General features: G+C 37.2%; 1 protein-coding gene across 11 annotated transcripts in view; it reads right to left on the bottom strand.

The window, feature by feature from the left end:
* LOC137421193 (actin-binding LIM protein 1) overlaps positions 1-16,119 on the bottom strand; it is a 488,353-nt gene that overhangs the window by 41,431 nt on the left and 430,803 nt on the right. For all 11 annotated transcript variants that reach the window (XM_078771775.1, XM_078771768.1, XM_078771771.1 and 8 more), the window contains one exon: positions 4,280-4,327. In XM_078771775.1, the coding sequence (XP_078627901.1) occupies positions 4,280-4,327 (48 nt within the window). The remainder of the gene's footprint in view (positions 1-4,279; positions 4,328-16,119) is intronic.

Below are 16,119 nucleotides of genomic sequence, written 5' to 3'. Positions count from 1 at the left end.
GCGTGGTGAGGTCCATGAAAAGAGGAAGTCGTCAGAGCTGAGCTGCGTGGTGAGGTCCAAGAGAGAGCTGGGTTGTAAGGTCCAAGAGAGAGCTGCGTGGTGAGGTGCAAAGAAAAGAGCTGGGTTGTGAGGTCCAAGAGAGAGAAGGGAGATCATCCAGCAGCGATTCTTGTCCAAGAGAAGAGATCATCCAGCAGCGATTCTTGTTCAAAGGAGATCATCCAGGGAAGCACAAAGCCTGCTATTCGTCACTTTGCTCGCCAGCAGCAGCGTCCACAGCAGCAACAACACTCAACAGCAGCAACAACACTCAACAGCCGCTTGGGGCCTGGACGGCGGTTTTGAGCAGGGCCGCGAAGGAACGGCGGCTGCCCAACGCGCCGATCGTGCTGCCGGACCCGTTGGACCTCCCTCTCCTTCCAGCCAATCCACTCTGCAATTCCCCGTGTGAGTCCGTTTCTGTTTGTTCTGTCCTGGGTAGTTAATTAAGTTTGTATAAGCTAGTATTTTCACTGTGTCTCTAAAAAGCTTCTGTATATTATTTTATTATCTTTCCTCCTCCTTGGTTTCTTTGAGCCTGTACATAGTAAATAAATTTAGTAGTATTTTCAACCTTTTGTCTTCTTCTTCTTCTTCCTCCTCTTTACACATCCGTCGTTTTAGTCTTTTCCATATTGAATAGCTGTGGCGCGATACGGCCAACGTGCGGGTGAATCGGGTGAATCGGGGAAACTGTTAGGTCGCGGTGCCTCTGCTCGGCAAACCAACATCCTTAACCGCGGACCGTAACAATATGAAACAAAGGAAAAAGTTTCACAATTAATGGAAACGTCAAACAAAGGAAAAAGTCTTTCACAATTAACAAAACCATGAAACAAAGGAGAAAGTCTTTTACAATTAATGAAACAAAGGAGAAAGTCTTTCACAATTAACAAAACCAGGAAACAAAGGAGAAAGTCTTTCACAATTAACAAAACCTGGAAACAAAGGAGAAAGTCTTTTACAATTAATGAAACAAAGGAGAAAGTCTTTCACAATTAACAAAACCAGGAAACAAAGGAGAATCTTTTACAATTAATGAAACAAAGGAGAAAGTCTTTCACAATTAACAAAACCATGAAACAAAGGAGAGTCTTTACAATTAATGAAACAAAGGAGAAAGTCTTTCACAATTAATTTTTAAAAAATGAAACAAAGGTAAAAGTCTTTCACAATCAACGAAAATATGAAACAAAGGAAAAAGTTTCACAATTAATGGAAACATCAAACAAAGGAGAGTCTTTTACAATTAACAAAACCATGAAACAAAGGAGAGTCTTTACAATTAATGAAACAAAGGAGAAAGTCTTTCAGAATTAATGAATCAAAGGAGAAAGTCTTCTACAATTAATGAAACAAAGGAGAAAGTCTTTCACAATGAATGAAACAAAGGGAAAAGTCTTTCACAATTGATAAAAAAAAAATGAAACAAAGGAAAAAGTCTTTCACAATCAATGAAAATATGAAACAAAGGAAAAAGTTTCACAATTAATGAAAACGTCAAACAAAGGAGAAAGTCTTTCACAATTAATGAAACAAAGGAGAAAGTCTTTCACAATTAATGAAACAAAGGAGAAATTCTTTCACAATTAATGAAACAAAGGAAAAAGTCTTTCACAATTAATTAAAAAAAAATGAAACAAAGGAAAAAGTCTTTCACAATCAATGAAAATATGAAACAAAGGAAAAAGTTTCACAATTAATGGAAACATCAAACAAAGGAAAAAGTCTTTCACAATTAACAAAACCATGAAACAAAGGAGAAAGTCTTTTACAATTAATGAAACAAAGGAGAAAGTCTTTCACAATTAACAAAACCAGGAAACAAAGGAGAAAGTCTTTTACAATTAATGAAACAAAGGAGAAAGTCTTTCACAATTAAAAAAAACCAGGAAACAAAGGAGAAAGTCTTTTACAATTAATGAAACAAAGGAGAAAGTCTTTCACAATTAACAAAACCAGGAAACAAAGGAGAATCTTTTACAATTAATGAAATAAAGGAGAAAGTCTTTCACAATTAATTTTTAAAAAATTAAACAAAGGAAAAAGTCTTTCACAATCAACCGAAATATGAAACAAAGGAAAAAGTTTCACAATTAATGGAAACATCAAACAAAGGAGAGTCTTTTACAATTAACAAAACCATGAAACAAAGGAGAGTCTTTACAATTAATGAAACAAAGGAGAAAGTCTTTCAGAATTAATGAATCAAAGGAGAAAGTCTTCTACAATTAATGAAACAAAGGAGAAAGTGTTTCACAATGAATGAAACAAAGGAGAAAGTCTTTCACAATGAATAAAGCAAAGGAGAAAGTCTTCTACAATTAATGAAACAAAGGAGAAAGTCTTTCACAATGAATGAAACAAAGGAGAAAGTCTTCTACAATTAATGAAACAAAGGAGAAAGTCTTTCACAATGAATAAAACAAAGGAGAAAGTCTTTCACAATTAATGAAACAAAGGAGAAAGTCTTTCACAATGAATGCAACAAAGGAGAAAGTCTTCTACAATTAATGAAACAAAGGAGAAAGTCTTTCACAATGAATAAAACAAAGGAGAAAGTCTTTCACAATGAATAAAACAAAGGAGAAAGTCTTTCACAATGAATGAAACAAAGGAGAAAGTCTTTCACAATGAATGAAACAAAGGAGAAAGTCTTTCACAATTAATGAAACAAAGGAAAGAATGTTTCAGAATTAATGAAATCATGAATTGTGTCTTCCTTTCCTGGACAAAAAGGACAACAACCAGACATAAGGAAAAAAAAACGAATACAAGCCCTCGAAGGAACAATTCAGTGGACCAAATGTCTCTGCAGATCACCTGTTGTTTTAGATATAGGTCGGGCTTACATCGCTTCCCAAATAGGTTCGTAGAGGTGGGAGAGAGAGAAAGACAGAGTGTGAGATTTGTCAGGATTGAAAGACATATTCCAAGTTTTTTGTCAGGATCTGAGGAGAGGGGAGAGGATGCAGCCTGCCTGTCTAAAGGATGAGAGATGTCACGGCAGAGGGTGATGTCATCAGAAGATCGTTAAAGGGGATTTTCCAGTGAATCAGAGATCATTGATGAAGATTAGAAATAAGACTCGGCCCAGAACACTGCCCTGGGGCACTACAGCCTTGACAGGGAGAGGAGATGAAAGTATTCCATTGACAGCAAAACGTTCACTACGAGAGTAGAAGTCAGGAAGCCATGTGTAGAGTTTGACTTGGTGTCACAGGCAGAGAGTTTGGAGAGCAAGGTGGGATGTCAGGCTGCAGGAAAAGCTCGAGATATGTCTGGAGAGACGTCCTTGATCTCATGTCTGACATTGAGGGCCTACATCCATTGTTGGAAGAATAGGAGCAGCATGTCCAAGGTGGAGTGACCTGGTCTGAATCTTAAATGATGATATGACATGAGGCCTTTGGAGAAAAGGAAGGATTTAATATCAACTGCAACTATGGATTCCATAACCTTGTTGAGGATCGGGAGTAAGTAACCCCATAAGTCTTAAGTGAAGGGGATCGATTTTTGCACCTTTTTATGTAATGCCATGATGTTCAGATGTTTTCTGTGCAGATCGTAGATGACCTTGGGCAAAGTATGGGGTGAAAAACAGCAGAGAGAGAAGGAAGCTTTGAGAGGGTTGGTTGAAGAGTGTGGGTTGAGGATGGAGGCAGAAAGGGGGACATTAAGCTTCGAAAGGGTGAGATGAGGAGGAATTCAGAAAGAGGAGAATGAAGTGGAGCGATGCCGAAGAGAGGAAAACCATAGAATAGATGGGGTTTGGAGGATATGGGCTTGTAGGAGACATTGGGGTGAGGGGAGGGTGGGGTACTGACGCTTTTATAGAATGTGAAGGGTATTTGATTGTCGTTACAGACCTCTGCCAACTGGACTTCTCAAGATTCCCAAATTGGACAGAGATAGAGATCATGGGATGAGAGGTAAGAATTGTTGGTTGACGGCATGGAGGAAGGTGGTGATGTATGTGTGGGAGGAAAGTAGGTGGACCAAGCGCTTAGCCAACAGACAGTTTTGGAAAATATTATTTGTGAAGAAGAAGAAGAAGAACATGTGGAGTACCCTGATGGAGAAATAAGGACAGTGAATCATTTTCAAATGTTTTAAAATTATTTTAAAGGAAGAAGGAAAAAGCGTTTACATTCAATGAAGATTCATTTTGGAGTTATTGAGAAAAGGGAGAATAATGAAGTACAGGAAATACAGTTAGAAGGAAAGACTTGTAACATACCATGTTGCTTGTAAATTGGAGGTTTCTTGAAGATGTTTTCCACACCCTCTACGAAGGAATAAAAATAAAATGCATATTACATTTTCAATCTATTTTTCAATCTGGAATCTAAAAATGGACAGTAAAGGCTGTTTTAAACATTTTTTGAAAACTTTATTCTGTACCATGTCATATAATGTTTGAAAACCGGAGATTATACCCATGGACCACAACAACCGAGGATGAAATGATGAGGGCGCAAGATCACTAAAGTTGAAAATATCTGCACAATATATCCTACAGAGTTTAGACACGGTGAACTCATTATAAATGCCGTACAGATACACCAAACAAAATGTCCACAATGATAACTGTATGGCTATTCGATAACCACTGACGATTATGGATTATAGAGAATGTTAGGCCGACGGGCCCACAAACTCACTGCTGTGGAAAACAGACAGACACACCTGGGAACCAAGGTGAAACGTAGGCTCTCCTGCATCACCTACCTGGCACATGAAAGTGTTTTGGAACCGAAGAGGTGGTTGGTGTTAGTGGCCGGCCGTCTGCTCGGAAGGGGAAAGGCGACATATGGCCCGGCTCGGTGCCTTTCCGAAGAGCAGTCAAGCAAATTGTGGGGAGAAGCCGGAGGAGCAGATAGGAGGAAAGAAATTGGAAGATGGAAGCCTTCATTGCAAAGCCGAAGAAACAGATCAGGCGTTCAGCAAAATAGGCAAAAAAGCAAATGCAGCAGAGGGGAAATGCAGCAGAGGCCTTGTGCAAGTGAAACTACAAAGTCTTACTTGGATTGTATAGAACACAAAAAAAAGCTTAACATTCAGGACAGAAATAAAATGTCATTAAAGGTATAGGGCCGAATTTACGAAAGGCATTTAGAGAGTTTCTGGCTAACACACCCTTAAACGCTGACAAAAACATATTTGTACATGCACAGCTAATTACACGTTTAAATAGGAATTTACGAAGGGAGATTAACATGTTTAGTTGTGCGTGTATAAACAGCTGATTACCTATGAAACCCCACCCATAACTCCAATATCCAATTAAAATGATGTACTTGCACAGAATCAAAGCATCACTGACAATTGTTGGAGGGGATTCATCGCATTGGTCCTCATCGGAGGTTGATCAGGTAATCTTGCATTTGATTCAACAGCCAATGCAATGATTCCTTTGAGAGATCCATCCCTCCTTCCACTCATTCATCCCTTCTTCCACTCATCCATCCCTCCTTCAAATTGTCAATCCCTCCTTCCTCTTGTCCATCCTCCTTCCCCTCAATCATCAATCCCCAACCATTGATCACGGAAAAGACAATCTGTGAATGTGTACAATTGTTATATGAGCTAAAGTTGCCACATATATGGCACTCTGGGTAATCTGGATTGAAATGATCGATCATGGTTATTGAAACATCAAACATGCTTTATGTTTGGGTTGTACAATAATAACCACCTTTAGAGGCCATTTTTGGGTTGTACAATGCAACATAAAATTAATTTGTGGCTATCTTTTATTATGTATGCAAATCTGGTGACGTTTAGCCACTCCTTCATATCCTTTTTGTTATTCTAAAGTTAACTTAAACTGCCAGGGAGGATATGAGAGTACAACTGTAGTTTTAAGAACAACATTTTTGCCTAATGCTTCCATCAAGGCCTTAATGTACTCTTAAACATGCTCTCACTGACATGTAAAAGTATTTAATGTTTAAACACACTCATAAACATGCCCTCACTGACATGTAAAAGTTTCTTTGTTATTTAAACACACTAATAAACATGCCCTCACCAATGTGTAAAAGTTTATTTGTTATTTAAACACACTCTTAAACATGCCCTCACCGACATGTAAAAGTTTATTTGTAATTTAAACACACTCTTAAACATGCCCTCACCAACATGTATAAGTTTATTTGTTATTTAAACACTCATAAACATGCCCTCACCAATGTGTAAAAGTTTATTTGTTATTTAAACGCACTCTTAAACATGTCCTCGCTAACGTGTAAAAGTTTCTTTGTTATTTAAACACACTCTTAAACATGCCCTCACCGACATGTAAAAGTTTCTTTGTTATTTAAGCACATGCTTAAACATGCCCTCACCGACATGTAAAAGTGTATTTGTAATTTAAACACACTCTTAAACATGCCCTCACCAACATGTAAAAGTTTATTTGTTATTTAAACGCACTCTTAAGCATGTCCTCGCTAACGTGTAAAAGTTTCTTTGTTATTTAAACACACTCATAGACATGCCCTCACCAATGTGTAAAGTAAACGTTTATTTGTTATTTGAACACACGCATAAACATGCCCTCACCGACATGTAAAAGTTTCTTTGTTATTTAAACACACTCTTAAACATGCCCTCACCGACATGTAAAAGTATATTTGTAATTTAAACACACTCTTAAACATGCCCTCACCAACATGTAAAAGTTTCTTTGTTATTTGAACGCACTCTTAAACATGTCCTCGCTAACGTGTAAAAGTTTATTTGTTTTTTAAGCACATGCTTAAACATGCCCTCACCAACATGTAAAAATTTCTTTGTTATTTAAACGCACTCTTAAACATGCCTTCACCAATATGTAAAAGTTTCTTTGTTATTTAAAGGCACTCTTAAACATGCCATCACCGAAATGTAAAGGTTTATTTGTTATTTAAACACACTCTTAAACATGCCCTCACCGAAATGTAAAAGTTTCTTTATTATTTAAACACACTCTTAAACATATCCTCGCTAACGTGTGAAAGTTTCTTTGTTATTTAAACACACTCATAAACATGCCCTCACTGACATGTAAACGTTTCTTTGTTATTTAAACACACTCTTAAACATGCCCCCTCTGACCTGTAAAAGTTTCTTTATTATTTAAACACACTCGTAAACATATCCTCGCTAACGTGTGAAAGTTTTTGTTATTTAAACGCACTCATAAACATGCCCTCACCGACATGTAAAAGTTATTTTGCTATTTAAATACACTCTTAAACATTCCCTCAAAGATGTGTAAAAGTTTTTGTTATTGAAACGCACTCTTAAACATGCCTCGACTATGTGTAAATCGTTTTTTGTTATTTAAACGCACTCTTAAGCATGCCTCGCTAATGTGTAAAAGTTTTTCTTTTTTAAACGCACTAATAAACATGTGTTCACCAACATGTACGTTTCATTGTTATTTAAATGCACTCTTAAACATGCTTGATGACATGTGAAAGATTATTTGTTATTTTAAACACTCTTAAACATGTCATCACCAATGTGTAAACGTTTCTTTGTTATTTTAACACGCTCTAGAACATGCCTCGACAATGTGTAAAAGTTTTTGTTTTTTAAACGCACTCTTAAACATGTCCTCGCTAACGTGTAAAAGTTTCTTTGTTATTTAAACGCACTCTTAAACATGTAAAAGTTTCTTTGTTATTTAAACACACTCATAAACATGCCCTCGCCGACATGAAAAAGTTTCTATTTTATTTAAACACACTCTTAAACATGCCTCGCCGACATGTAAAAGTTTTTGTTATTTAAACGCACTCTTAAACATGTAAAAGTTTCTTTGTTATTTAAACACACTCATAAACATGCCCTCGCCGACATGTAAAAGTTTTTATTTTATTTCAACACACTCTTAAGCATGCCCTTGCCGACATGTAAAAGTTTATTTGTTATTTAAACACACTTTTAAACATGCGCTCGCCGACATGTAAAAGTTTCTTTGTTATTTAAACGCACTCTTAAACATGTAAAAGTTTCTTTGTTATTTAAACACACTCATAAACATGCCCTCGCGGACATGTAAAAGTTTCTTTGTTATTTAAACACACTCTTAAAAATGTGCTCGCTGACATGTAACAGTTTCTTTGTTATTTAAACACACTCATAAACGTGCCCTCGCTAACATGTAACAGTTTCTTTGTTATTTACACACACACTTAAGCATGCCCTCACCGACATGTAATAGTTTCTTTGTCATTTAAACACATTCTTAAACATGCGCTCACCGACATGTAACAGTTTCTTTGTGATTTAAACACACTCCTAAACAGGCCCTCTCCGACATGTAACAGTTTCTTTGTAATTTAAACACACTCTTAAACATGCCGTCGCCGACATGTAATAGTTTCTTTGTTATTTAAACACACTCTTAAACATGCGCTCGACAAAATGCAAAAGTTTTTGATATTTAAACGCACTCTTAAACATGCGCTCGACGACATGTAACAGTTTCTTTGTTATTTAAACGCACTCTTAAACATGCCTTGCTGACATGTAACTATTTATTTGTTATTTAACCGCACTCTTAAACATGTGCTCGACGACATGTAAGTTTCTTTGTTATTTAAACGCACTCTTAAACATGCCTCGCTGACATGTAACAGTTTCTTTGTTATTTAACCGCACTCGTAAACTTGCGCTCGACGGCATGTAACAGTTTCTTTGTTATTTAAACGCACTCTTAAACATGCGCTCGACGACATGTAGCAGTTTCTTTGTTATTTAAACGCACTCTTAAACATGCCTCGCTGACATGTAACAGTTTCTTTGTTATTTAACCGCACTCGTAAACTTGCGCTCGACGGCATGTAACAGTTTCTTTGTTATTTAAACGCACTCTTAAACATGCCTCGCCAACATGTAACAGTTTCTTTGTTATTTAACCGCACTCGTAAACTTACGCTCGACGACATGTAACAGTTTCTTTGTTATTTAAAGGCACTCTTAAACATGCCTCGACGACATGTAAAAGTCTCTTTATTATTTAAACGTTTGTGATTAGGTTTTGATCGCGCATTACAAAAACAATCTTCAGCGATAGGTGTTTAACTTTGAATGGGTGATCATTGCACGATTAGCTATTCTACATGCGTCTAACTCTTAAACGCCTTTCATAAATTCGGCCGATAATGTTTAATTTGGTTTTGATCATGCAGAAGATGTGCAGCTGTAGTAAAGTTTGAAGCTGTACAGGATGAGTCATACGTCCTCGGACACGGTTTTCACTGCTTATATACAAGATTTGTTTATACCATGTATTTATTTATACTGGTTTTTTTTTCTTCAGATAATACACGTACAAATAAAGCATCAAATCAAGATGGCGGGCAGACACCAGTCCATTTACAGTGGAAGAGAGGCTGGTATCAGTGGTGTGGTACCACGAGAGGAGAAAGACAAACAAGGTGATGAAACTGGTGCAAGAAGACTTTGAGGAATGTTTCGGAAATCCAGCACCATCAAAATCAAATCTCGACAACAAGCGCAGCGGACGACCAAAATTTTGTGATTTCAGAATTCAAAACATTATCTGCAGAGTTGGGTGTTTCGTTTTCAACGTTACGTCGCACAATAAAGGAAGACAGACCTTCGAAAGAAAACAATTTTTTGTTAATTGTAAGATGCAGATCATGAAAACAGGTTGACAGCTTGTGACAGACAGCTGCAGCACTTCGATACAATTCCTGAAAGACCAAAGGTTATGTTTACTGATAAGTGTGCTGTTTACGTCAGTTCCTCATCCACACAATGTTTCCTTTTGGAGTGATGCTGATCCACATTATGTTGAAGAAGTGCAAGACCATCCACCACATGTTATGGTTTGGAGGCGGTATTTGCCCACCACCTCATTGGTTCTTACTTTTTTGATGTCGGTCAACCAGCAGTCATATCTGCATATGTTGGAGAATTACCTCACACCTGAACTTGAACAATGTGTTCTTGAACATGAGATTTATTTCTATCAGGATGGGGCACCTGCGTATCAGGCATGTGTGGTATGAAAGTACCTCAATCAAATTTTTCCTAACCGTTGGATTGGCAGGTCTTTGCCAACACTTCTGTGGCCACCGCACAGTCCTGACCTGACCACTTGTGACAATGCTCTGTGGGGGCACGTCAAAGCTAAGGTTGTGGAACATCGTATGGCGTCTTTTGATGAACTGAAAGATCATATACAGGAATAATTAAGCACCATAACACATGGTATTTTGGCACCATAAAATATGGTATTGTGGCACATCGTAATATGGCACCAAAACTCATAGTATTTTGGCACCATAACAAATGTTATTTTGGCACCATAACACATGGTATTTTGACACCATAACATATGGTATTTTGGCACCATAGCACATGGTATTTTGGCACCATAACATGGTATTTTGACACCATAACATATGGTATTTTGACACCATAACATATGGTATTTTGGCACCATAACAGATGGTATTTTGACACCATAACAGGCATAACATATGGTATTTTGGCACCATAACATATGGTATTTTGACACCATAACATATGGTATTTTGGCACCATAACATATGGTATTTTGACACCATAACATATGGTATTTTGACACCATAACATATGGTATTTTGGCACCATAACATATGGTATTTTGACACCATAACATATGGTATTTTGACACCATAACATATGGTATTTGGTACCATAACACATGGTATTTTGACACCATAACATATGGTATTTTGGTACCATAGCACATGGTATTTTGGCACCATAACATATGGTATTTTGGCACCATAACATATCGTATTTTGACACCATAACATATGGTATTTTGGCACCATAACATATGGTATTTTGACACCATAACATATGGTATTTTGACACCATAACACATGGCATTTTGACACCATAACATATGGTATTTTGGTACCATAGTACATGGTATTTTGGCACCATAACACATGGTACTTTGGCAGCATAGCACATGGTATCCTGGCACCATAACACATCGTATTTTGGCACCATAACACGTGGTATTTTGTAACATAACACGTGGTATTTTGTAACATAACACATGATATTTTGGTATTCTGTCACAATAACACATCGTATTTTGCGGCGCTTTTCACACCACACATGGAGTAAAATGATCTTGTGCCGTGACAATGGCAAACGTCATATGGATGCACTCGATGTCTAAAGAGGTATTGTAATTGTTGTATTACTGTAATATGTTATTACTCCTGGGGATTATGGCTCACCCTGGTAAATGGTATTAACAAATCTTGTATAAGCAGCTAAAACCGTGTCCTGGGACTTGTGACTCATCCGTAGATTTGTTTTTCACAGAAATATTAAGGAAATTTAAAGGCATGGAGCAACAGAAACTTACAGGACACTGAATAAATATGTTGCGTATTAATGTGCAGACATCAACAATTCATTTCTGTAAGTGAGAGCATGCGATGTCGGGATAGTGATTCCCCATCACACAAAGCAGTGTTGCTGGTTTGATTTTTGCTTTTAACGTGTTATTGGGAGAATGATGACAAACTTTCAATCTCCTTACCTTGATGGTGATGCATATGTTTGAGCTGAAAGAGGGAAACTGGATATCTAGCGCCTAAAAGCAAAGATGTGTAACTATGAGTGTGTGATCGAGGGCGATGCGCTACCAGCCAAAAGATCTGCACTGGTATATATAGGGAAAAAGTGATAATTGGTCCTAAAATTATAATCATAATATACAGTATGTCATAATACAAAAATATGAAATGCATCAAATATGTTTTTGAATCGGTTGTAAACATCCAGTTTTTTATGTATGAAAATTTATTATTATTATGACTATTACTATTATTACTACTACTACTACTGTCCCAATTATTGCTACCTTTTTCAGGGTTGGCCGGGCAGTTTTTGACTGAAGTCTTTCTCAAGCCGGCTGATCAGGACCGATGTTCGACTGAAGCTCATCTGAGCAGGAGTTTTGATTGTTCAGGGTGCCGGCAATAACTCACCTACTCTTCAAGAAAGACACCGTGGGATCTTTAATATTCACCAACTGTTGCTAGAAAGCAGGACATCCACTTTAGCATCCAGCCAAGGGATGACACATTTGAAATGCAACACCCTGCACTGCGGAACACTGATCTGGCAATTTATAGTCAGGTCAGGAATCGAACCTACACCAGACAACAGAAAAGAACTCTGTGCCATCATGTCATATAATGATTGCACCATAATGTAATATCATGATTGCGCCATCATGGCAAATCATGATTGTGCCATCATGTCAAATCATGATATTGCCATCATCTCAGTTTATGATTGTGCCATCATGCCAGATGATGATTGTGCCATCATGTCATATGATGATTGTGCCATCATGTCAGATGATGATTGTGCCATCATGTCAGATCATGATATTGCCAACATGTCAGATCATTATTGTGCCATCACGTCAGATCATGATTGTGCCATTAAAAGATCATATGCCATCATGATTTGCGATGATTTAGCTAAAATTTTAGATTACAAAGCATGAATGTACACCTACCTGCTTTTAAATCAAGTGCAAAAACTATATTTGAATTTATTGAAGTGCAATCATCAGTTGTGGAAGATTAACTTTATCCTTTGAGAAATGTCGCATGCACATCTCAAGTTGTCATTTCACAAAAGACATCCTTCAAAGTATTTCTTAACACCAGGAAATATTACCATCAATACCATATATAAAGTAACAAAAGGATAACAAAATAAACTTATATAACATGCTCTCGATGGGATTATTGATTATTTGAAGCTAAATTTTGCTCAGGAAAATAATGAGGTGTATCTGGCAGCATGGTCTAGACTCTAGAGGTATGCACACTTGCCAGTGAGCTGTCTAGCTTGGGTTTGAATGTCGCCTCAGGTATAATCTGTCATCTTGGTGTTTCACATTGCAGGGCGAGGCATCGATGAGTGAGCCATCCCATCAGATGGGCATTATTTCAATGGACTGATCAATACAACACCCCGACAGAAAAACCCTTGGACGACACAAAAAAGGAGGACTTCTGTCCTGTGATGAAGACTATTCAGAGGTTGAAATTTGAGAACAACAAAAAAGTAGTTACTGCTGCTTTTTGTGAATAATGATCCATTCCAACTACTACCATTTCCATAAGAACATGCGATGTCGGGATAGTGATTACCCAGCTTATCGTCGGGTGAGGAGTTGAATCCCAGAATAGAGAGCTCAAATTAGAGAGCTCAAATTAGAGAGCTCAAATTAGAGAGCTCAAATTAGAGAGCTCAATTTAGAGAGCTCAATTTAGAGAGCTCAATTTAGAGAGCTCAATTTAGAGAGCTCAATTTAGAGAGCTCAAATTAGACAGCTCAAATTAGAGAGCTCAAAATACAGAGCTCAAAATACAGAGCTCAAAATACAGAGTTCAAACCAAAGAGGTCAAAATAGAGAGCTAAAATTAGAGAGCTCAAAATACAGAGTTCAAAATAAAGAGCTCAAAATACAGAGTTCAAAATAAAGAGCTCAAAATAGAGAGCTCAATTTAGAGAGCTCAAATTAGAGTTTAAAATAAAGAGCTCAAAATAGAGAGCTCAAATTAGAGAGCTAAAAATACAGAGTTCAAAATAAAGAGCTCAAAATAGAGCTCAAAATAGAGAGCTCAAAATACAGAGTTCAAAATAAAGAGCTCAAAATAGAGAGCTCAAATTAGAGAGCTCAAAATACAGAGTTCAAAATAAAGAGCTCAAAATAGAGCTCAAATTAGAGAGCTCAAATTAGAGAGCTCAAATTAGAGAGTTCAAAATAGAGAGCTCAAAATAGAGAGTTCAAATTAGAGAGCTCAAATCAGAGAGCTCAAATCAGAGAGCTCAAATTAGAGAGCTCAAATCAGAGAGCTCAAATTAGAGAGCTCAAATCAGAGAGCTCAAATTAGAGAGCTTAAATTAGAGTGTTCAAATTAGCGAGCTCAAATTAGAAGGCTCAAAAGAGAGAGCTCAAATTAGAGAGCTTAAATTGGAGTGCTCAAATTAGAGAGCTCAAAAGAGAGAGCTCAAAAGAGAGAGCTCAAATTAGAGAGCTCAAATTAGAGCTCAAAATAGAGAGCTCAAATCAGAGAACTCAAATTAGAGAGCTTCGTTTAGAGTGCTCAAAATAGAGAGCTCCAAAGAGAGAGCTCAAATTAGAGCGCTCAAATTAGAGAGCTCAAATTAGAGATCTCAAAATAGAGAGCTCAAAATAGAGATCTCAAAATAGAGAGCTCCAAATAGAGAGCTCAAATTAGAGTGCTCAAATTAGAGGTCTCAAATTAGAGGTCTCAAATTAGAGATCTCAAAATAGAGAGTTCAAAATAGAAAGCTCAAAATAGAGAGCTCAAATTCGACAACTCAAATTTTATATACTAGTATACCTCCTGCTTATTCCTTACAACATGCACTACTTACCTACCTGCTCTGCCACCCTGCTCTCTTTAGACTCTATCTTTACATCTCATGAGAATATACCTACTCTTTGCCTGACACGATCTCCTTGAAGGTTGTCTATTTCTGTGATGCAGACCAACCACTCATGAACTTTATTACCCAATCTGAAGCACTCAACTCTCTTCTCATACGTTCAATGTTTGCCTTCCTGAAATCCAACAGCCTTACCTTACAACCCTGAATTTCACATCTCAACAAAATACCTGCACACACCCATGTTGTGGTCACTTGGTTCTCAAATCTCCTCTTCCACCATATTGGAATCAATGCTTTATAATGATCTAACACCACACCCCCACCACCGCACCTCAAGGCCTTTTCTACAAACCGGTTCAAAAAGCAATCCTGGAATACATTTAGAAAATCCTCCTTAGTTCTGCTCTTTCCCCATTCCTGGACTCCATCTATCCCTGGCAAATTATAATCCCCAATAATAAACACTCTACCTTTTTCACAGGCCTTTCTGATCAACTATTCATGAACCCCTCTCACCTGAGACATGATAACATTTACATTGAGAGAATATGTGTCCTCCTTATTGACTCAAGACATTTCAGCTTTTCATTTTTAATTGTTTTGTAAAAATTCTAAAAAAAGAATTCCACTTTGACCTTTTGGGGTATTATGTGTAGATCAGTGATACAACAAATCTCAATTGAATCAATTTTAAATTGTGGTTGCAACTCAACAAAATGTGAAAAAGTCAAGGGGTGTGAATACTTTCTGAAGACCCTCTGTACATCGACGATGTCATTAATTTATGTACACGTGTCTGCAAAGCCTTTTGCTTGCCATACTGACTAAAATATTTATGTGTAGCGATTTGAGCTTATTCCATGGTTTGCACACTCTCATTTTGTAATCAGCTTCTTCTTCTTCTTCTTCTTTGTATTGCAGAATATGTACATTTATTCAGTTTGTGTAAAGGTGTACATGGCATAAACAGTCTGCTTTTTGACATTCATGCCTCCTTACATTTTGATCCGTTATGATGTACATTATGCTGAAATATGTTGTCGGAAATTAAAAGCAAAATAAAATGGCACTGAAATTGCACTGGGTGGACAGGTAGGTTTGCTCGGCCACAAAATACCAATGAATGCATCGCATTCATTTAGCCTGGATTCCCTTCAAAGGAAACATTTTGAATCCCGTTTTTCCAAATCTAGATGTAGATGTTTTCAATGTCGGGAGTGATTGGTTCAGACGTGAATGTTAAACCGTCCAATCAAAATGGAGCGGAATCTTCAAAACAATACAAGCAGTGACGGCCCTCTCAATTTACACTTGCACACACTTTGTATAAACCTCAAGAGCTCTTTTTCATCACAAGACTTGACAACTTTGTGTCTCCATGAAGACATGTGACTTCATGCACGGATTTGATTGGAATCTTTGCAGTGAATCAGATCTATCAATTATCCTGTAAAAGAGTCATCAGTAACTTAATAAGTGAGAAATACAGCTGTTCGGGGATTGACAATATTGTTGAGAACGTTATTTCGTCTTCATTAGAGATTATCAAACATTTCAAGATTGCAATAGAAACTTCTTAAAAAGACATTATTAAGGGTAAGGAAG

Source organism: Myxine glutinosa, chromosome 2 (genome assembly GCF_964187855.1).
Source record: "Myxine glutinosa chromosome 2, kmMyxGlut1.1, whole genome shotgun sequence".
Lineage (NCBI taxonomy): Eukaryota > Metazoa > Chordata > Myxini > Myxiniformes > Myxinidae > Myxine > Myxine glutinosa.
Note: the sequence above shows the minus strand (reverse complement) of the source record. Positions and strands in the feature narration are given on the sequence as shown.